The 24381-nt window shown below is 42.1% G+C and overlaps 1 protein-coding gene across 2 annotated transcripts in view; it reads left to right on the plus strand.

Moving 5' to 3' along the window:
- Window positions 1-1525: 1525 nt before the first annotated feature.
- LOC111664183 (TGF-beta receptor type-2-like) overlaps window positions 1526-24381 on the plus strand; it is a 34200-nt gene continuing 11344 nt past the window's right edge. Inside the window, exons 1-6 of one of the 2 annotated variants that reach the window (XM_023418680.2) lie at window positions 1526-1746; window positions 9374-9518; window positions 9617-9810; window positions 23180-23478; window positions 23575-23823; window positions 23985-24098. In XM_023418680.2, coding sequence (XP_023274448.1) covers window positions 1638-1746; window positions 9374-9518; window positions 9617-9810; window positions 23180-23478; window positions 23575-23823; window positions 23985-24098 — 1110 coding nt within the window. In that variant the 5' untranslated portion in view covers window positions 1526-1637. Of the gene's footprint in view, window positions 1747-1792; window positions 1934-9373; window positions 9519-9616; window positions 9811-23179; window positions 23479-23574; window positions 23824-23984; window positions 24099-24381 lie in introns of those variants that run through there. The other variant, XM_023418682.2, reaches the window with a different exon arrangement.

A 24381-nucleotide genomic window follows, 5' to 3' on the forward strand; every position in this document is an offset into this window, starting at 1 on the left:
CTAGAGAGTGTGTGGCTCAGTTCCAGTGTTGGTAGGGAGCAGCATGTCCAGACCTGCTGCTGCGTCATATGAGCGGACAGACAGGCTCAAGCCTTATCATCTCTCTGTCACTGGGCTCTGTTTCTGTGCTGCCATTAAAACACAGCTGAGCACATGCTTTGAGATAAATAAGTAAAGGTTTCATTACATTAATGTCCACTGGCATCATAAACTAGCAAAACCAGTAAAGCAGTGGAGACTCTCTAGAAGTCCTATTGCCTGTCCATTCCTCCATTATTTATATCCCTTTAGTCCGTAAGGGTCCACAGATCACAACAATCAAAGGGTTTTTTCATAAAAGAAGTTATGAATATGGTCATGAGAATTCTATTGCAGACCATAGAGCGACTTTGTTTGCAGCACATCTCTCCATATTTCATCTATTTCTCACCATCCAGCTGCTTGTCAGTGGGTTTGCTTCTTTTCCTTACCTTAGTGGCTACAAAATGGAGGTCTCCCTGCAAAGATCCATTCAGATTTCACTTGAGGAGGCCTGCGTAAAGACATGAACTAAAGTACTTTAGTTTGGGTTTCAGTCCCATGCTAAAGAAGTACATTTTCAGACACTAGAAGATGTGTCCTTTCAAAGGATGTCTCATAAATGCATTTTTACTGTTCTTCTCTTATACACTTTTTAATTTGATTATGCAAATTTATTTTAATTATATTACAAGTAACTTTTTTAAACAAGCATTTAGCTCAATGCACCAGCTGTGCCTCACAGAGCTGTAGCTTGTAAGCAGCAGCTTGGCAGCAGCTCCCTCTAGCTTGATGAAACCCATACACAAATGTTATATATGTACATATACTGGATTTCCATATATGAAATACATGTACATTTAAAATAAAAACATATGTGTAAAAGATTATATAAAACCTATTACATTGGAACAATTTCATATATTGACATATACAGTATGTCTATCCCATACAAATGTGTATGCTTATATTGTAGACGTATGTAAATATATATCCATCTAAAGCCTGTCAAAATATGTCAATGTCAATATATACAATATGCCTAGGTAACAAATGAATGAGAAAAAAATATATAAGCATACAAAATGTGTATACTTATGTTGTTATAATAAACGTCATATATTAAATATATATTCTAAATTTTGTCATTTTTATATATTTCGAATGAGATTATTCTCACATGTTTTCTTAAACTGCCTGACTCTGTTACAGTAAGTCTACACCTCCAGTGAAAATCAGTGAAGGTGCTGGAAGCTGCCTGGCAACATTTCATGGCCCTGAGTTTATGTAACTGTATACAGAGCTGTTTACTGTTCCGATTTCCACTATTTGGATAGGTAATTACACACACACACACACACACGCGCACACACACACACACGCAAACACACGCACACGCAACACACGCACGCACGCACGCACACACGCACACAGGGGAGGGAAGGAGAGAGAGAGTCCTCCCTCCCCTCCCTCCCTCCTCCGGTTTCCTGTCATACACAGTGTGTGTGTATGGATGGTTCAGCAGTCAGTCTCCAGCTGCTGAGTGGAGTGGAGCGGCACAGAGGACACACCAGACCCGTTCCTCCTCTGGACTCTCTTTAACTTTACCTTTAATGTGAATGACAGTGTTCGGACACAGGAACATGGAGGAACAGCGCTGGTCTTTAACTTTACGGGGAGCTCTGTCTGTCTTCTTCTTCACTCTGCTGCTGGAGACCGGGAATGCCGGTGAGTTGCGCATATCCTAAACTTTATCAGCGCCGTCTTCACTGCCACGACCTCACTACTGTCCTCACTAATGTCAGTGCATTAGAACCAGACTCAGACTCTGTAGTTTTACCGGACTTAGGGAGCATTACCTCCAGCGCGTTACGCAGGGGTCTCCGGAGAGAGAGAGGACAGCCAGGCGCAACAGGTGACTCATACTGCGGACTGATACACGGCTCAGCGTCGCTCCTCGCTGCTGGCTGCTCTGACATCTGCGCACTGTAGCGCCTGGTTCGAACAGCACATGTGTGTTTCCACGTAGAGATTAGAAAGATTTTTCCACTATGAGATAAACTTTCACTGCAGAAAAAAGACTTTCCGCAGTCATGGACTTATTAAACTACTGCCAAGGTATTTAGTCTGACGGTAACAGTGAGTTTGTCTAACTTTAACATCCTCACATTTGGGTTTCATGTGTTCTCCTGCAGCTCCTGTCTCTTGACCTCTGAGCTGGTGATGTCATCAGGGGTTCTTAACAGAAACCCGGTGTGATTATGTACTAGGGGCAAGGATGATGAAAGATCTGGGCATTTATCTGACTGGGTTTATAATGAAAAATACTCTTTGAGTTGCATGATGGGACTTGTAGGGTGTAGTGGTTTTGCAGCTGAACTCATAAACTAAAAGTCAAAGTATGTCAGCTTTTCTTAAGATATCTCTTTTGAGTTCTCCAACTTCATCAAAATGCAGGAATAAATCTCAGTATCATACAGTGTTGTTTATATTTGACTTGTCCCAGGTATCGAACCTACATGAGGTTTCCACTGAGTGAAAGACTTCTTGATTTTATGGCCGTGTTGCATCTCTTTCACACACTTGCCAAATATTCAGCCACACATATCTGGTATCTCTGGAAACACTTAGATCTCCACTAGAGTTTAAAATGAAGCTCAGCAGGTTTAAACAGTGTACTGATTAGTTCCTACATGATCGTAGTGTTTTAGGGATGATGTGTCTGAGCCTTTCCCTCCATGTGTGAACAGTGGCAGTATAACGGACTTGGCCACTTTCCATGTGACAAACTGTGACACCAGTAAACCACAGAAACCTCCCCACGCTTGCTGACAGGTGGTAAGAGTGAGCACAGCATTCAGATGAAAACAAGAAGTAAACTTTTTTGTCGTCCCTTCATCTCCTTTCCTTCTCCTTCTTCTTCTTCTGCCCCTCTCCCTGCTGTTTGTTTCTGCCCTCCTCCCACGGTGGGGCCTATTTTGAACCTGGAAGTCCCACATACCAGAAAGACTGTGTGGTCGTGCTGCATGTATGTGTCACAAATAGACACACACACACACACACACACACACACCGACACTCATGTAAGCACAAAAAGACATATAAGCTTCCACCCACATGACCCCCCCCCCACTACCACCACCAGTGCACATTAACACACCCACACTCCTTGCTGTTGACTGGAGGAAGCAGCTCACCACTCTCCCAGTGCCAGAGCAGCTTGACATGTCGGTTACACAAACAGCAGAACTGGACTCTATTGTTTTTATCTATTCTGTCTCTGTTTGCTTTGAATTGATGTCGACAACCATCCGCTGGATGGGCCGTCACAGGAAGGTTCCTTCATCCTTCCTTTTTTCCAGGGAATCTTCATCGTGTCAGGGCAGAGGCCGCCGCGAGCTCGTGCACTTCCTGATCCTCGTGCCGAGCCAAGAGTGTGTCGAAACGAAAACTATTTTAAAGATGACAAACAGAAGTCAGGGGTGAGAGGGAGAACAGTAGGACGACTTTATCACTGACACAGAGACTTTGTCATATTTCTCTGTGTTGATGGGCCCTTCTTGAGGAGTAGTGTGTGTGTGTGTGTGTGTGTGTGTGTGTGTGTGTCCTGCAAAGTCCTGATTCCTACTGTGTTTACACTTACTTTAGTGGGCTGCAGAGAAGAGAAGGGGGTCACTCACTTTAACCCCTCTGCAGTGTTCCCCTTTGATTTTTCACCATATTAGTCGACTTCCCCTCCTCTCAGATCGCTTCGCTGAGTCTCCGGATCAGAGAGAAGAAGGAGGGATGGAGGTGGTGGCAGAGAGAGGGAACCTGAGAAAAGGCTAAAGGAGGGAGATAAAGACGAGAGGCATGAGAGGATTACGGTCAAGATGGTGGATTAAGACGGAGTTAGAGAAGTGGGAGGATAACTTTCAGGAGCAGAGAGCGAGCCGAGCCTCCTGCTGGGCCAGTTATGTGGCCCTGTGCTGCCTCTCGCCAGTTGTCTCCCCTCATTTTAATGAGCAGAGAGAAGCATCATTCCAGAAACGTGTCATCTATCTGTTTGGGGGGGTTAATGCTTTTTAAACCATCCTACTTTAAACATGCAGACACACCTGGAAAGACAGTTTAAGATCATTTGGAAAACTTGGTATCAGATCTATAGTTTTTTTTTCATGTGTACCTGGGGTGTAGATTTTTCATTTTTTCCATCCACATCTGAGCAGTTTGGAGCAGTCCTTCCTGTATGTTGGTGATAAATTGGAGTCAGGTTTCCTGTTTGCCCCCCCCCCCCCGTCCACTGTGAGCTCACATCCTCAGAGGTTTGGAAAGAAGAGGGAAAGGAAAAGAGAGGAGGAGCTCCATAAAAATAAGTATGCATTGGAATTTGCATTATTTGTAAGCAGATTTATTGTTATTTCGATCAGGTTAGAGGACGCCATGATGGATCATTTTCAAATATTTTAAATGCTTAAGCGCCTGAGATTGAGATCCACCAATATCCGAAGAATAGTTTGTCATTTTGAGAAAATAAACTGCGTTAGATGAGAGCTTCGATTCCACTCTTATGTCTGTACATTCAGTGAATAGTTATCTTACCTTATATTGGCTTTGTCATTTCAGAAAACAGCTTTGTTTTGTTATTTAGAGGATTGGATTGGAGCATGATTTATCTTAATCTGAGTGTGATCCACTGGTCTGCGTGTCAGACGGGAGCAGGTCACGGTAGCATGATTTCCCTCCTGCTGTAACAGGAGGAGAAGGAGAAATCTCACATTTCGGTTATGGCCCCTTCAGGAGCCGTCAGGAGAACGGTTAATGACAGTCCACACGTTCCTCCTCCACCTTCCTGTGACGCACTCAGGTCACTTGTGTTTTCACAATGTAATTCCTGCACACGGACCGGGGTCAGGAAACAGTGCAGCAGCAATAAAAGAGCAAGTCAAAGTGCTTTAGCAGCTGGTACAATGGCCCACATACTGTACCACCATAGACCTTCATGCACAGTTTGCACTGGACCTTCAGACTAACGCTGCAACCTCTGACTAAGACAGCTATCTTACTTTGTCATGAGGGTATTTAGCGGTGTTTTTCTTTTCTCCTCTTTCTTCTCTTTTGTAAAACATGTTCTGAAACACATACAGAACAGCTGACGTGCTAATTAATGTCATTCATATGGAGCCTGAAAAGTCTGAATTCTGGCTCTGAAAACAGTAAATATATAATCTTTTCAATGTCCTGATGATGATGATGATGATGATGATGATGATACCAAAAGATGAAGTATCTGTGTATTTCTCACAGGATGCTCCACGTTCCTTCCATCCTCATTTGTGAAACTACAGTGAAAGGTGTCAGTTTATGTAATGTTCCTGGTGTGATGTCAATATGACTCAACAGACGTAACTGTCTGTTTTTGCTGAGAGCGGTGCATCACAGGTGTGAAAAATACGCTCACCCTGCGGGTCTCAGTGAGGCTGTGTGGCTGCTCTAACCTGTTAACATGCACAGGTTTTATTAGTGGTTGTGTGGTTGTTTTAGAGCCTTGCTAATTCACACTCTTATGAAAGTGTGTTACAGTAGCTGTGCTTTGTGTTAAATGAATAAGCCAGCGTGCACACACACACACACACACACCCATATAAACCCACCCAACAGGAGGGAGTTCTTCATATATAGGGAGGATAATGAGACTTCATGTGTGTTAAAGCTGAAGTCCTCCTCTAGTCGGGGTCTACGGTTCAGGTCTGCAGACATGCTGCCATGTCAGCTGATTTAACGATAGCACAGACTGCACTGCATGCACTTATTTTGTCTACATCTTGGATTTCAGACGTGTGAGGGCTGTTGTTGTTGTTGTTGTTGTTTGCAAGAGAGCGACTCCTTTCATCACGGTGAAGTTGGCATCTGTCACGTCAGACATTCTTAGTGCGGACGCTACCTCCATCTCTGAGCCAGATGTTTATCCGAACTGTTTATAATGAAGAGTTCGACAGAGGATAATAAGTAAAGGGGTCATCTGAGATGCTGCAGTCAGTGGAAGTCATCAGCTGCTTCATTCATGCTTCACAAGTTGTGTTCAGCGGGGATCAGTCCTCCCATCGTTAATTCTTTTTTTTTTTTATCAAATCAATTGATTGAAATTATAATAATGTCTTATTCCATTGATCACAGTGCCGCTCATGTTAGCATAAGTTCCTAACTACAATACTAGAAACTGTATTATAGAAACATTTCACTTACTGTCAGGCTCCAGTTGTCACAGAAACAGTGAAGATGTTGAGATCAGATGAAGCAGTCTAAATACAAACCACCCTGACATTCTTGATAAAATCCAGCCCTAAAACATATCACGTTACAAACACCATCTCCCACAAGGCCAGTGGCACCAGCTGGAAGGAGCAGCGGTGTCCTGGTAAAACTAAATGGACCTGTCATTTTTTAATTGAACCGTTAATCCATAAGAAGATATATTTGTGGTTTTAAGAACCAAAAACCATCTCACTGTAGTTTTACATCTCCTCTCTCAGGCTTCTCTCTGGAGCTCTAGTAACGACAGGTCGGTGAGCCAATCAGAAGAGAGGAGGCTCTGAGCTTCTCTTCTGATTGGCCGACTGTTTTTTCAGTGACCCAATAAAAATGTAGCAGATTTCAGGTAAACACTCAGTGAAACCAAATTTTGCAAGGTCCAAGTCCAAGGCTTGGGGCATGGCTGAGGGCGGTGACTGCTTTGTTGTGACATCACAAAGTTCCAGAAGTCCTGACGGCTGGTTTTAAGGCTCAGTTTCTGAATACAGGCTGTGAGCATTTCTCTGTGGACTGAGGCTTTGATACTTTCACAGGATTAATATAGAACCTAGACCTGATCTATAATCAAACAACACATGGACAGAGACCTTTAGACTATATGAGCCTTTAAAGCTAACGGGGCTAATTACCACGAGCCAATGACAAAGTGTTAAAATGAGTAACTGCTGCTGTGGTAGGCTCTACTTTATGTAAACCTTAAGAACGCATTTGACTTCTTCAGAAAGATTGAAGACAGAAACTCTCAGTGAATTATTGCACTGAGCTAAAGAAGCTAACAGCTGCTAGCCCGGGTGCTGTCAGGACTTCCAGCCCAACCAGGGGCAGACGCTTGGCGACATGGAGGCTTAAACTCAGACCTCCCAGCAGAAGCCACCCTGCTGCACCACAACACCTGAACAGTGTACAAAGAGCACACATCCCACCCAGCCAGTCAGGATTATTTGGACACAAAGGCCATATGGAGAAACCTTCACTCCCTTTCTAGATTCAGAGAAATGAGGTGTAAAAAGTAATTGTTAAGCTCTGTAAACTTCAGACTTACACAGGCTAACATGGTTAACTGGGGGGTTTTTGTTTTACACAGCCTCTCCTAAGCTTGCAAGCAGTGGGCTTGGAGCACAAGAGGCAGGTCTGAACAGGTCACAGTGCAGAGGGAGACCAGAGAGGTGTAGGCAGTATGAGTCATGCGAAAGGAGAAAGACAAGGATAAGATTTTTCTGATTATGCAGCTAGCCCAGGCAGCACGCAACAGACTGTACTGCATGCTATACCCTCCAGCCTGCCAGAGTGATGATAACAAACAATGTAAGTGTATACCAAGGCTGATTACTCCTTTATTATAAAGCAGAAGTGAAGACAGAAATGGCTGTAAACAGCTGTTTCTCAAGCAGGATAATGAATTTTTATTTCAACTATAAACTATCATCGCCTTATAATGTTTGTAATGAGCCACATTAGTCATGTTACTCGTGTTTTTAGATTTGATTTCACATTTCACCGATTTGTCCATTCATCTCTTACTTCCAGGATATCTCCAGCATTCACATCAGTTCAGATCTTTCAGGAAATCCTTGTTGCAGTCATTTCAGAGACTCCATGAGGTTTTGGTTTATGTGTCTAAAGTGGTTTGATCTAAGAAATGGTTGTAGCTTGGCACAAGCTGCCTATTGATTCAGCTGCGGCTGCCTGTCTCAGTGGTTTAGTGTGGTCTTGGACTATTTTTGTATGACTTGATGGTTTCCTCAGGTCCCATCCAGCACATTTGAGGTGGCTGATCCAGGCACATGCTGCGAAGCCTGGTGGAGGTGATGCCCAGGTTGTGGTTGTCTGTGTTGACGGCCGTTTATGGTCCCGACCTGGAAGCTGATTCTTTTCGTGTGGTTCCAAGCTGCTGTGTGTTGTACAGTGTGTAGTTTACATGGTCATACATGCCTGCTCTAATGTGTCACTTCAGTTATTTGCAAGAAGAATTCACTGATTTGTTGAACAAGTTGCACGTAGCTACAAACCAGTTAGATCCCATTGCAAAAACTTAGATTTGACTCTTGATTTGGACTCGTTTCAAAGACTTAATCCATTAAGACTTAAGACTCAGAACAGCCTCCTAAAACCTAAAACTTCACTACTTCACTAAAACCTTTATTACTCAGTCTGTGAAGCAGATAGAGACATTAAATAAAAAACATTTCAGAGCTTAAACCTTTGACTTTTATTGTGAATCACTGGCTTTGCCTTAGAAACTGTATATGGCTGGAAAAACAAGCGCATTTATTAACATTCTCAGTTCAAACAACATGTTTGAAATATTTAAGGTCTCAAATGGTTTTCATTTCATGCCGCTATCTGCTTCAGAGGCTGAGAAATAAAGGTTTTAGTGACAGCGTTGCATCAGGTGAATCTTTACCTTTGCTTAGCGTAGATACTGGCTCGCTGATCTTCCTCCTCTTCCTTCTCCTCCTCCTCCTCCTCCTTCATGCCTCTCACCCTGAGCCTTGACTAGCTGGTTAGCAGATTAGCAGGTTGAAGTCAGTGTCTGAATCTCCTAAATCATGTTTTTATCCAGGTAACTGCTTTAATCTGCTTCAACATCGCTCCCCTTGCTCAGGTCATCTGCCATTCACCGAACTGCGACTTTAAAAACTTTTTTGTGGCTATTTCCTATGATGTTTTTCACCTTCCTGACACGAATTTCAGCGAATCCCAATGGATATTATCAGTCACATGTCTTAAAATTGACATAAATATATACTATGCTTAAACGTCTCATCTGGTCTTCAAGGGATAAAGCTGCACAAAGCAATTTAACAGTGGGTGAAATAGTAGTAGTATAATTACAGACAGATTGTGCTGCGGACCAGTGACCAATACTGGAATTTTTGTACTGTGACACTATGTTGATGTCTCAGCTCTCAGTTCAGTCAGTGGATGTATTTCTGTTCCATTTTTTCTTCCTCAGGTCAGACTGAAGATTTCAGTACTTGAAACATGAAACCGACCTGATGGATACGCGCGTGTGTGTGTGTGTGTGTGTGTGTGTGTGTGTGTATGTGTGTGCACTCTGCAGGTATGCCAAACTTTTACCCTTTGAGGCAGCTGTGTAAGTTCTGTGATGTGGAGCTGTCCTCGTGCAGCGGCACAGGCACCTGCATGACCAACTGCTCCATCACATCCATCTGCGCGGAGAGCAGTGAGGTCTGTGTCGCGATCTGGTAGGTACATACAAGCAGCTTCATCTCGCCAATGTGATTTACAAGACAGCAGCTGCTCGGGTTACATTAATGATTCCGTCTCTGTCCGTCTGTCGCAGGAGGAGGAACGAAACGGGCTTCTCTATAGAAACCCTCTGCCACAACCCATCCAAGCCGCTGTATGGTGTAATGCTAGATGACTACAACAGCTCCACCTGTGTGATGAAGGAGAAGAACACAACGAGTGGGATGGCTCACTTCTGCTCCTGCACCGACAAGGACGAGTGTAACAACAAGCTGTTATTCTCCCCCAGTGAGTTCACAAAACCAACTTCCTGTATGAGTTTAAAGCTACGCTATACAACCCGTTATTTTATTTAGGTCATTTTGAATGTCACCCATCAACCTGCACGAGGCAGCCAGAGTGTTCAGAGGAAACCCACACAGGGAGAACATGAAAAGGTTTGAATGTTCGAACCCGATCTTTCTTGCTGTGAGGCGACCGTGCTGACCACTGCACCACCGTGCAAGGGGAAATAGATACAATTGATAATCTTATACATTTTTATAAATTTCATAACAATCTAAAATTGAAATCTCACTGTTACAAAAGTGAAAACAGCAGACAGCCAAATTCAGAGATCAGCTGGTGAACATAGTGGAGCACTGAGCAGCTAAAGAGCCAGATGTTTCTCTCAGGAGCCGGTGGAGAACAAAGCTGTGTCCCATCCTTCAGAGGGAGGTTGCATTTAAAGACTGACTGTGTCACAGCGGCGTGTACCACTGTTACGAAGGGCCACACTTTCGTCCCTGAATTGGGACACAGCTGAGAACAGAGCTAAAAGAGCGGGAATACTGGACACAAACACCGCTCCACATGAATACTAATGTTGCTCCATGTCTGCTTAATTTGTCAGTAGGTAAGTCTAAAAAAAAAAAACATTAATACGGCTTTAAAGGATAACGTGATCACTTCATATTTATCTTATTGTCAGTAAATCCCATGAAAAAATGAGAACACTGTGTTAGTCCATCCTCAATAGATTCCTACCCCATCTGTTTAAACCTGCTCACAAATATATATATATTTATTTGTATTTTTTTATTTTTTAAAGCTTAGTCATTTCCCAAAACAGCTGCATTTGTTGGAGATTATTTTTAGCTGTGGATTACTACACATTTGGTTTGTTAAGGAGTCTTTACAGCAGCTAAATGATCCATGTTGAACTGAGTCTAAATAAACTGCAGTGTGTATGAAGGGACAGTGAGAGTTCCTGGAGTCGATGGAACTTTATCACTCATATATCAATTAGATATATGAGGCTGTGACACACACACAGATATTTATTTGTCAGATACCATCACCATTTGACAACCATATGAATCATACGGAATATATCTTTTAGATAAATAGGCCTATATCAGGATTAATCTGATATATCTGCCTACACAGGTTACACCCACATGCATGAAAACAACAGCACACTGGCATGTAAAAGCTGTTCTGACGTCGTTTACACAGCTGGTTTTTCACATCTGGTCCACCAGTCATGAAATCACTATGTTATCTGCTCACTCAGCTGTACAGTCTCTAATATTTGCAAAGCAGGACAATACAGCTGCTCTGTTTCCTCATATTTCAGCTGTAAATGAGTAACCATCAACTATCCAGCGACTTGTTGGCTGCTGCTACTACTTTCTTTCACTTATCAATAAATTGTCACTCCTCTTTGTTATCGTTTTCTCACTTCCTCCTCTGACTTTCTCTCTCCACACTTGCATGTAAAAGCTGTTCACATGCATTTGAGAAGTTGTGGGTGTTTCTTTTTTTCTTTTGTTGGGGGGGGGGGTTTCGCTACTGTCTTTTGTAATGACTAAAGAATGCACATTCACATCACAAACAGGAAGTGGAAAGACAGTGTTTGCGTCATGCGTAAACAGCGTTTGGGGGAATCCTCGGTTTGGTTACAGACACTCAGCTGGTGTGCGTTTGGCTGCTGCCTCTCACAACGCTGAGAAGAAAAGTTGGCTGTGTGTCTCAGCCTGTAAATGTGTATGAATGTGTGTGTATGTGCGTGTGTGTGTGTGTGTGTGTGTGTGTGTGTGTGTGTGTGCGTGTGTGTGGCTGTGTAGGCCTGCCACGCTGGAGAGCTCAGACATATGGTTTCCTGTCTGTGTTTTACTGAAATCAGAAACATCTCCAGCACATGGTGAACAGGCCCTGAAGACACAGAACACCACAGTAGAGAGTGACAGTGAGGTAGAGTCAGTCTGCTGTTATGAGGTAGCTCTTTAATTCTCCTCCTTTGTTACAGTATCATTAAGGCAGATCTGAGTCCTCCTCCTCCTCCTGCCCCACTAAACTGTGAGTTGAAAATGATGTGGGAGGCCAAGTGTTGAAACAGACATCCTTCAGCTGGATGAACCGTCAGGTGGTCATGTCTGCACAGTGACACCTCCCAGTTTGCATCAGAGTTCAAAGAGCGGATGACATATGCGAGCTTCATTGTAAACTGAAGAGACAAAAAACAACTAGGAATCCTGGACCCTGAATCACCACCTACATGTTTGTTCAGTGATTCAAACAGGTCTGGACTTTAGCCCATTGATGGCTGTTTCAGAGAATTAGTCAACCAATCAGAGCTTTTGAGGGAGCTGCCTCACTAAACATGGATGAGATTACCACAGCCGCACTAACAGAAATAACAAACTCTTAGTGTGAAGTTAACGGCTCTTAGTAACTGCTGCCTCAGACTTTGTGTCCGTGAACAAGTTGGATTTTGACTGCTGGTCAGTAGGTGATACTGATGCACTCTGTTCTTCCACTTATTGATCTTTCTAAGTATTAATCAGCATGAGACAACACCACTGTATAATAACAGTATAAAGGGAAGCCTTGGAACTAAAACCAAGTCTTAGGCCTGAAATAGACATTTAAACACACACACACACACACACACACACACACACACACACACACACACACACACACACACACACACACACAAACACACATTAAGAGCCCTGAGGACAGGGGCCGTGATTCCTTCCTCCCATTGAGGACACATGCAGCAGGAAGTTCTCGTTTGTTTATTGGACCACTGCCACAGCTTATTCCTCTACGAATGCCTCACATTGTTGTTCCCCAGCATTACATTCTTATGACGTGCCTGTAATACTGATTGCGTGAGGTTTATTGCATGACTCTGGTGTGTGTGTCTCTGTGAATCATAATGTGTTGAAAATGTCGCTGTGAGGGAGTTAACGTTGTGTTCCCAGATTCTGATGGACGGCTCAGGGAGAAGTCTGTTAGAAAATCAGTATTTAGGGAAATATGTGCTGTGTTCTCTCTGTCTCTGTATCGGAGCTGCTCAAAGTGAGAGACAGCTGTGTCCTAATGTACCTAATGAAGAGAGCACAGTTTTTAAGCTCTGTCAACCTTGACCTTAGCTGTTAACAAAATGAAGCCTTAAAGCTGCATATTTTCCTCTTCTCCTGTGTTTTATTTGAAGCGTTGATCTATAAGAAGATATATTTGTGGTTTTAAGAACCAAAAACCATCAAAGTGTAGTTTTACATCTCCTCTCATTTTCTCTCATCTTCTCTCTGAAGCTCTGAAGCGACAACAGTTCGGTGAGCCAATCAGAAGAGAGGAGGCTCTGAGTCTCTCTTCTGATTGGCTGACAGTTTTCTGATAAAAAAAAAAAAAAATATATATATATAGCAGATTTCAGGTAAATACTCAGAGAAACAAAATCCTGCAATGGATAGTGGTTCCAGGTGGGTGTGGCACGGGGCATGACTTTGTTGTGACATCACAAAGTTACTGAAGTCCTGACGGGTGGATATAGTTTATATTCACCATTGTTTGTAGCAGTAGGGCCAGATGTTCTGGCGTAGTCAAGAGCTAAAAGGAGAGTGAATATTTGATTAACACTAGTCAGGTGAACAGAAACATGACGGCTAATTGAAGGTTAATGTTAGTCTGTATGTGCTGGATGTGTAAATAAAAAATAAAGTGTTTACAGCTTGTTGCAGTGCCTCCAAGTGGCTAACAAAGAAATGAATGCAGCTATCAATCAAAAATGTTGCTTCAGCATAGACAGCACATTTTAAAGTTCAAATATATATATATATATCATATTGGACAAAATCCATTTGACACATTTCATATCTAACATTTTACTTCTCTTGAATCCTCTCTCTGACGTCCTACACTTGTCATTGTGTCGACACCAGAAACCTAATCAGAGATGACCCCTCTCTGGACCTGGACCTCTGTGACACAGCAGACGTTTCTGATCCAGATCCTGTAAAGATGATTTGCAGCAGACTAACGCCGCCTCTCAGACAGTGTCAGTTACACATGTGTTTTGGAGCTTGTGAACCAGTTTCAGTGGGAAGGGAGGCACTGATAGTAAATACTGCCTTGTCGCAGTAACATGCTGTTTGCCTCAGTGCTGTATTTACAGCTGTGCTATGGTGAGAGTCGGTTTTACGTGCTTGGAGGCATGCTATGTGAGGAATGAGACAAAGGTAGAACTAATTCATGTCTGACATGGATTCCTTTCCTCACACAGTCTGTTTCTGCACAGATGTCGCCTGAGCTCCTCCAAGTCTTTTCATGGCTTATTTTGGCATCCCTCATGATGAATGAAGTGTTCCTCGTGACCTGAGGTAGGGATTTTTGATGCCAAGGGGGTGTTTCTATTTTGATGATGATGAAGAAAAAGAAGAGAAGAGAAATATATGGAAAGGGAAAAAAGGATTAGAATAGAGGAGGGAGGCAGACAGTGTCAGCATGTGACCACTTGGCACGTAACTCGAATGGCTTTGAGGTACAGAGTCAAAACTCTGTTTTTCCTGGAAATCTTGGCGTAAATCTCCTTAAACCCATGTCCACAATGTTGATTGTCCACAATGTTGATCGTGGACATGGGTGGAAGAGGAGAGGAAGACGGATGTGGAGCAGTAAAGGAAAAAGTGGCTCTGTCCATCTTCCAAGATCTGTTTTTTATTCTTATATTTTACAGTTCCTCCTTAACTGTGGAATCTTGGCCCGTCGTCAGTGAGTGTATCAGTCGTTCCGTCACACAGTAGGCTGCTTTATAGAGAAGTGACTTGAGCAGGCTCATTTTAATCTCCAGAAAGAGGAGGAAAAGAAGAAGAGGAGTGTAAGGTTAAAAGACAGGAGTCACTGCGATGGGATGAGGAAGTAGAGACAGACACAGAGCAGCAGAGAGATGTTAGAGGGAGGGAGTTGGGACCTAGAGAGAGGTGAGCCTTGTTTATGAAGCAGTCTGGGTTGTAAAGGCAGGACTGTTACCATGGCAAGTAAATAGTGAGTATGAGATTCAGCTTTAGTCAGTGTTACCAGCCTTGCTGTGGCTGGCTACACCATAATGTGATACCAGCCTGGATAAAGGCAGGGCGTTCAGGAAAATCAGGATATACGTTCAGGAAAGATGGCAAACAACTTTATTCATGTTACACTTTTTAAATATGTGGTTCATGTAGTGTAATAGAATTATGTATAATGCAAACATAACCTCAAGAAAGTTTGGGCCATTTTTGTGCGCTCTCCTTTCCAGCTTAATAAGATGAAGGTACATCTAACATACTGTGACTTTGTGAGGTTGATATAGACTATTTAATGCATTAGTCAACAATATACACATGCAGCAGACATAGAGCAATATTAGCATTTATTTGCCGTCAACTTTCTTACTCTTTCGCCTTTTAACTTTTCTTTGGTCCACAGAGAGAAAACAAAACAAAACAAAATCAGTAACGCTTTAAATTAAGGTTTTTGAAATTAATTATTAGATTAGAAATAGTTTACGTGATAACAACAATCGTATACGAAACCAAAACGCAAAACAGGTTCATGCAAACAGGCGATGGCTTAACACACATGTTAATGACGCACATCGTGTGACAAACAGATGCTTCTGCATTCAAAATGTCAGCATCCCTTCCCCCCCAAGTCGAGTGCAAACCCGATCTGGGCCTGGAAAAAAAAAACAGCTTGTGAGACGGACAATGACTCTTCTGGTAAGTAACCTGTAACGCTATAGTAAAATAAGCTGGCACTAGTAAGCTAGCTAGGTGTTTGCTAAATAACTTTAGTTAGCGAACACCTAGCTAGATAAGTGGGTGTTTACTAACTTACTTTAGTTAGTAGACAAACACCTAGCTAGCTAGCTTGAATATTAAAAATTATTCATTGAAATTGTTGTGTTTTTTTATCCATAAAAACTGCAACTCCCACTTTTACAGATATTTGTTTACAGGCCAGTCTTTAATTGACACATCTCTGCAACCAGCCAATGCAGCATCTATATATATGTCTATATGCAGAACTATAGCGATGCAAAGTTAGCTTAGTATTGTTGCCTATGTCACCAATTGTCTGTGACTAAGTTTGTGTTACGATTTCCATCCCTGTTTTAGAATCATCTGTATATTGGACCCCTGGAAGGCATCATAAATGAGAGATTAATATTAATCCTGAATTGATTTGTCTATGCTAAACACAGGTGGTGCCAAAATGCTCTCCACTACCAAACCCAGTTTGCAAAAGCTGAAACATGAGCTGGAGCTGGCCAAACAAAAGATAGCATGTCAGGAAGAGATGATCAGAGAGCTAACCAAGGACAGGGATTTCTTAAGAGAGCAACTGTCTCGACGTAAGTCAATAATTACTGTTTTTCAGTATGCAATCATACTTTGTTAGTGACCTGCATCCCCTTTCGCACAGTCCATCCGCACTGCCTATCTTGACCTGTCTCCTAACTGTCTATTGTGTTGCCTCTATACAGTATCAAGAAACATCAGTGTAAGAAATGATTAATCATCCCCTACAGCCTCTGTCGAGTGTGTGGGTCCCCCGAGTTAAGTAACTCATCCTCTACTGACTCCTCCTCAGATTCCTCACCCTGCTCACCCTCAGATGATGGCAGGAAGAAGAGGAAGAGGGAGAAGTCAAACAAGAGAGATAGGAAACAAAACAAACATTCAAAGCTGTGTTTCAATAGATAGTTAATGTTCACCATTTGAAACTACGAATTGAATGTTAATGGCGATTTTTGGATTTACTGAAATGTCATTTCGATGGTAACAATAGTTTCAATTACAAATGGAGCAATACAATTCCTTTTTTTGGTGCATGCAACCAACCTGCTGAATGCTGTTAGTTAGCATTGCATAGTTAGTAGTTAGTATCTCAGGAAAATTTTAAGGTGATGAGAAAGAAAAAATCTGTGGCTGCTGCTTGCAAAAACAGTGGGAGTGGATCGCAACACAAACTCGCTATTGCTGCCCCTGAAAAAAGTCATTTCAGAGATCAGCAAACACGCGAGCACAAGCTCAGCGATTTCACTGGAAATGTCTAGATGTCTAGATTTGTGGCAGCATAGATATTGATCATGCAGGTCCTTAAGGAATCAGGGAAACTGTTGCATGCTGGGAAGGGAAATTTTGTTTTAGAAAAGAAAAAATAAGGTTTTATATCAGGTTTTTCAAAAAGGGAAATTTCAAAGTGATAAAAGTAAAGAAAGTGTTTTTTAAAACACCTGTCTTAAAGTGTGTTTTTATGTTTCACAGCTGAAATATTGCATGTCTTTATGTTACTATTGCACTATTTTTTGTGAATGTAATTAATGAGGTTTTGTATCATGTCTTCAGAATGAAATGTGAAAGTGATAAAAGTAAAAGATCTGTCTGAAAGTGTGTTTTTGTGTTTCACAGCTGAAATATTGTGTTCACATTGTATTTTTATTCACATTTTATTTATCATGTATCGCTCATCCCAGATAGGGGAGCTGAAGATAGCATCGTTAACTTCATTAGAATAATCCGAAATCAATTCACAAAACCAGAGATCGATCTTTTAATATACTTCCTTTACACTCTTTTAGACCTAGGATTAAATGGAGGAATTCTCTATTTCAACTGTAATTTCATCAAATACATCAAGGCTATGAAAAATGTTGACAGCCCTGGGTTTGTTAAATGCTTTGAATTTGAACAAGTTACCACATGTGTAGTACCCTGTAGTGCTCCCTTCTGACAGAGAGGCTGTAGGACACTGCCTGTGTTGATTCACATCAGTGTTGGCATTTACAGTAAATCTATGTTAGGTAACCAATACATACATCATTTTAAGTTATCAGATCATAGTGATAAAATACCCTGAGGTCTAGAAAGGTAGAAAACAGCTTTTGTCGCTCGATCTGTAGTTGTATGCCGCCACGAAACGGTATATGCCGCTGGAGGAAAAGTAGTATGCCGTTATGAAATGGCTTATGCTGCTGGATCTATAGTTGCTTGTGCAGGTGGATCAGTGTAAAATGGCACAATTGGGGCCCTATGAAACATAAATGCAAGGATTAAGTGGAGGAATACATTATTCCAACAGTTTCTTCATCAAATACATCAGGCTATGAAAAATGTTGACAGCTCTGGGATTGTGAATGTGAACTACAGTGGCGAGGCTAACCAACGCTATTTTCGCTCAAAGTCGGTATCAATGTGAGAATACATTGTCATTTCAATAGCATCGCACATATGCCAACAATGGAATAGACGAGAGGACCTCAAACATTATCTATAGCGTTATTTTGTCAATAAAGGCAGAGGTATGCATTTATGGCAGGACTTGTCTGAAAGCAGCCCGTGGGCATCAAATATGCATGAGGGGGGCAGTGACGCTCTGGCAGTGAAACGAGCTGCAACTCAACCGTACATAGACAAACAACAGACACGTGGCAGCCAACATGACAGAGGAGGTCCGAATGAAGTCAGCGGCAAGTCTAAAGACAGATGAATGGCTGCGTTTCAGATTTAAACTATGAAGACAGTAACGAGCTGGACAAAAGCAAAACTATATGCAACATGTGAAGAAGAGGCCATGTGTAGCTGTTCATAAACAGTTTGGCCGGTGCTCTGCGGTACATTAACAACACACATTACTTCTATTATTTCTTGAGATGTGTTTCTAAACTGTTGGTCATGTTAAATACGAAGTGCATTAATGTAACTGCTTTGTGTCCATTCGTAATGTAAGCATTAATGATTTTAATAACGCACCAGGTTAGAGGAACACTTTACAGTATAAATAATGTGACTCATATCCAAGAAAAATTTATGTTGTAAATGAAATATGAACATAAAAAATCACAGCATTTAGCATTTACAGCATTTAGTAGAGTTGTTAGTACTACAGGTTTGATTCATTTCATGTTTGACGGTACTAGATGTAGAGGCAATTTTGCTCTAGGGTGAGGAAACTAGATTGATGGACAACCTTCATTTTTCCATGATGTGACTGAATAATTAATTAAATATCACACCTTAAAATACTTACTGCTTTGAATGGAAATGTTCAGTTCAGTCAACATGAATAATGATATGTAACGTCTCATTAGAAGGGTTTTGCTGGCACACCAAACAAACTGGCTCAGTGTTGGCCTGCTGGACATGTACTTCAGCCTTCTCTGTATTTATAATGGCAAACATCTATCCACCCATCACCTGTTTCAAACATGAACTCACGTCTGGCTGTGTCATTTTCCGAGGAAAATAGTTCCTCTTTCGTACCCAATACAACTTTGTTAAACAGAAAACACTGTGAGGATCCAAGTAATTAGCAACTGGTTAGAGCATTTAGGGAGTGACTCAGAGATGGCAGCGTTCGAAATCCCACCATTCACATCCTGAAATGCACACACACACACACACACACACACACACACACACACACACACACACACACAGTGATGACGTGAGTAAATGTAAGCCAGAGCGAGGATCTCTTTATTAGTCCAAATGATGTGTCAAACCTCATTGAACGCTGCATGAGAACACTCTGGCATCCTGATTGGAAAAGGCAACATGAGTCCCATTACCAGTTTGTCTTGGCAACGTCTCATTGGCTGTGTTTTACGTTGACTACATACACACACTTACGCACTCCAATCATAGCAGAAAGACAGCAAGGAAACAAACCTAAAACCTCTAAAACCTCCAGGCAAATTTAAAACCCTTAAAGCGCACACACACGTACAGACATGTGGAATGAGAGAATTGTGTTTGTCTCAAAGTCTTATTATTTCACAACCCACTTTACAAAAAATCTGTGCATGTGTTTGTGTTCAGTCCTTTCTGATTAATTCCATCCGCAGCTCTGCCCAAAGCAATTTCAGCAAGATTTACTGCTTAACAATCACAAAATCAACCACAAAATGAAGATATTATTCATCCCATTGCATGATCACACAGCACCCAAGCAGGCTACATGATGGATTCCAAGACCTTCACTTTTTTAAAGAGACAGTTTAAAGCATATGAATCAGACATACTTTACGGTTAATGAGGCTGTGTGATCATATGACAGTTGTTATTTTAGGCCGGGGGTCGGCAATCCGCAGCGCTCGAGCCGCATGTGGCTCTTCAGCCGTTCTGCAGTGGCTCCCTGTAGCTTTGAAAAAAAATGAATTATATGAAAATATATAATAGCTGTTTTTTATTTTATTTTTATTTTTTCTTTTAAAGAGAACACCTCATATTTTGGAGATCGAGGCGATACTGATAATATTTCATCGACTAAAATATATGTCACATCTTACAACGTCTCCATAGCAACAGCCTGCCCCCTCTTCTTGCTGCCAAAGGCGGCTCATTTTGAGTTTCGGACCCCCGGTAAGCTAACCATGCATAAATCCAAAAAAAGAAAAGTCTGCAGCTGTATGTTTTATTTCAAAGTGGGTTACTTTTTATTTTTTTAATCCTTCACAAATAAGAGAAGGACTCAAATAGGCCTGAATAGTTCTGTGTTTTATTTTAAAGTAGGTATACACATGCCAGTGTCTCCTATTCATAAGAGTTTAGTGTTTCTCTTTGTTATAACAGGTAAAAACAGCAATAAAATGTCAACAGTTTTTTGTAGTTCTATAATTTCAAAAATGCAATAAACCATAGTTCTTTTATATATACTGTAGTATAACTTTAAATAAAACTTTAACGCTGTGATATCTTCATTTTAAGGGTCGAATAAGTTTTGCGGCTTCAGATCATTTTTATTTGTGGGAGAGGGGCCAAAAATGGTTGTTTTAATAGTAAAGGTTGCAGACCCCTGCTTTAGGCAAAGAAGTTCAAAATAGCTCCAAATATCACTGCACACATTATAAGAAAGCTTACAAGCATGTATTGGCATGCCAAATCTATCAAGACACAAATAAAGTTGTTAGAGATGTTTGTTTTCTTATTTCTAGCAGTATTCAGTCATAGTTTTGACTTGTCTGATAACCTTTTATACATCTTCAGGGTTCTATAGCACTCAGTCATGAGCACTCTGTATGTGAAAATCTGGAAGCTAGATAGATGCAGGGTGGTGTGACTTCTTCAGTGGTCAGTTCTTAGTGTGAGCGCCTCCGGCCTGTCGATGTGGCAGCTTCGCTCAGAAGGGTATCCTTCTGTCCCCTGAGAGACTGCAGTGAAACGCTCTTTGAAAGGTGCCCCATCAGAGCAGACCAGGACGTGCTGAGCAGAGCCAAGGCAGACAGGCCCTTGACTGTTTTCTCCCTGCCTCCCGAGCTCTGAGGGTTGGCCGCCGCTCTGTCCTGGCTGCCAGTCAGAGTCAGACGAGGTAGTTAATGCTATAGCTCGTAAAGCTATAAAGACTGCTCACGCTATTGGGAGTGACCACCGTAGGCCAACTGACTGAGTTCAGAGTCAGCTCTCTACTGAGATCACAAACAGATACAGATCCACATTTATAAATATATTTCAAAGTCATTGTTATGATGGAAAGGACAAGATTTACAGCTCTCTGTGGAGCAGGGAACAGCATGTTGTTTTCATAGCACAGGCTTCAAGAGTGACTTCCCTGTGGTGGGCTCGTTTGTGTTGGACTATTACTGTATGAGTAGTGGGAGGAAATTGCAGTGTGCTGCTCCTGCATGCAGCACCCAAAACACACACATTAGCCTATGTGTCTTCCAAAGACGTTACTTCCATCCCTTCTCCGTGGAAATGTTAGGGTGTTTCTTCTGTCCAAAGAGGAGGGATGTACCCAAAGAATTTTTATGGATGTTGGATGAAACAGGCAAAAATGGAATCCAGACATTATTTGAATAACAATATAGTAGTTTTCATTGTTAGTGGTGTGGGCCACCTTATCCGTACTGGATTCAAATTGCCTTCACATGTAAGCAGAGGGATTCAGAGGAAGGGATGAGGCAACCATTGTTGGTGTTTTATCTCTCTGATGTCAGCCTCACTTTACTTTCACTCTCCTTAATCTGTATCTGAAGCATATTAAGTTACAGCTAACACAAACCAAGCATTCCCTTGTGTACACCTCCAACATCTCAATTACCCACGTGTGCAGCATGAAATCAGATGGCGATTGTTCATGACATGATGGAAGTTATTGATTGACTTCTTTAATAGAATAGCCCAAGTTTGATTGGCTATGCTGGAAACAGAAACACCAGCTGCTCTTCTGTTTTATTTCTGACAAAGTAGCTGCTCACTTGGCGTTGCCGTAGTATTAAAGGTCCTATACTTTACACTTTTCCTGTGTTTTATTTGAAGTGTCGATCCATAAGAAGATATATTTGTGGTTTTAACCAACCAATCAGTGTATTTTTACATCTCCTTCTCAGGCTTCTCTCTGGAGCTCTACTAACAACAGGTAGTGAGCCAATCAGAAGAGAAGAGGCTCTGAGCCTCTCTTCTGATTGGCTGATTGTTTTCTGAGTGATGAAATAAAAATGTGGCAGATTTCAGATAAAAACCAAATCCTGCATGGTTGGACATTGGGTCCACGTGGGCGGGGCTTGGGTCATGGCTGAGGGCAATGACTGCTTTGTTGTGACATCACAAACCTGCTTTATAATCAAACAACACATGGACATCTACCTTTAGACTATATGGGACCGTTAAACCAAACTTGCTGGTGCTACCAGTTTAATCAAGTGTTACCAAATCAATTATAAGTATTATAGGAACAGAGTTCTTGTGCTGAAGTTCTCTCTGCCTACTATTTGACCAACAACATGTGGATTTAGGCCAACTTGTCACTTCTCTGGTTAACTCAAACCAACCTAGGCTAATCTACTGGATCAACACTTCTACGTTAAAGGCTACATGACAGCTACCATTCTGAAAGCTGAGTTTGCATGACTAGCCTCCCTTTGTCTCTATGTTGGCATTTACAAAAACCACCGCATCTGCCCACATTAGCTTCAGCCTCAGCCTCAGATAGGCTTGGAAAACCCCACCTATTCAGACATTTAGCACTGCTAGCTACAGAAACAGCATGGCAGCAAACAATCCTGACTCATGTTTTCAGCATTCACCACAATCATCACACGTCACATCATGAACTTCTTCATAGCAAATTTTCATGATTCAGTTCACAGGCAGTCTGAATGTCATCAAGAACCTCAAGCGGTTTGGCTCATAGATGGAGGAATTTCATAATCTGCTAGTAGCTAATACAGTTCTGGGCTGCTGTAAATGTTGTGTTGGTATGTGTTGATCTAGTTTATTCTAAACCTTGAATCCAACGTCATTTGTGGTCTTTTCAGTGTTGGTTGCTGCTTGTGAGGCTCCGGGTCATATAGGCCACTTGCTCTACACCTTTTATTTATTTCCTCCTGCGTCTTCTTTTCCAGTTGTGGATCCAACTCCGGACGATCAGTTGGTGTCTGTGATCCTGGTGAGCCTGCTGCCCCTGTTGGCGATGGGGGTCATGGTTGCAGGAATGTTCTACTGGTACCGAGCCCACCAGAGACGCATGCTCAACCAAGAGTGGGAGAGCAGCATCAAGAAGCGCAAGCCAAGGGCCGGCGGGCTGGACTGCAGCGATGCCTGTGCTATCATGATGGATGACGACAGGTCAGACAGCAGCTCGACGCACGCCAACAACCTGAACCACAACACAGAGCCGCTGCCCATTGAGCTGGATCTGCTGGTACATACAGACACAATAGTATTTTGGACTTGTTTGATGGCCCTGTTCTGTGCTTTGCCTTTCCAACTGAAATGATAACTGTTGATCCTCTCCCAGGTGGGCAAAGGTCGTTTTGCTCAGGTATACAAGGCTAAGCTGAAGCAGACCACATCAGATCAGTTTGAGACTGTGGCTGTGAAGATTTTCCCGTACGAAGAGTACGCTTCCTGGAAGAACGAGAAGGACATCTTCTCCAACACGGACCTCCGGCATGAGAACGTCCTGCACTTCCTGACAGCTGAGGAGAGGAAGGTGGAGAAGCAGTACTGGCTCATCACTGCCTTCCACCCTAGGGGAAACCTACAGGTGAGACCTCCACTGTCAGGTGGGACAGGATGACTCCATGTTGTAAACTGCAGCCCCCTGAGTCAAGTCTTTTTTTTTCAGTCAATAGTTTCAGTATGAATCTACTGGAAATTCCCCCCTCTCATTATGCTACTAATAATCCAATAATCAATGCCCTGCAGGAGCACCTCACACGTCATGTGATCAGCTGGGAGGAGCTGGAGGTGCTGGCCAGCTCTCTGGCTCGAGGAGTCGCCCACCTCCACAGTGACCGCCTCCCCTGTGGACGCCCTAAGGTAGGACATTGGGTCTCTGTGTGAACTGAATGTCTGTCCATGGACTTGCCACTGAATTATGTTATACCACTGATTTATCCTTTAGAGCTTCATTCCTTCCTTCATTTTTAATGATTTTATTAACATTACCAAAATGTTTTTCATGTTTTTTTATGTTTCTGTGGTTTATTTGATCATTTTCATTCTTTTTATCTTATTGTATTGTTGAGTATTCTATTGCATGTTATTCTATTTACTTTTAATTTAACTGCTTAATTTAATTTACATTGCAATATTGTCAAAA

This window comes from Seriola lalandi, unplaced genomic scaffold (genome assembly GCF_002814215.2).
Source record: "Seriola lalandi dorsalis isolate HSWRI2012SDOR001 ecotype SW California unplaced genomic scaffold, Sedor1 jcf7180002054583, whole genome shotgun sequence".
Classification (NCBI taxonomy): domain Eukaryota; kingdom Metazoa; phylum Chordata; class Actinopteri; order Carangiformes; family Carangidae; genus Seriola; species Seriola lalandi.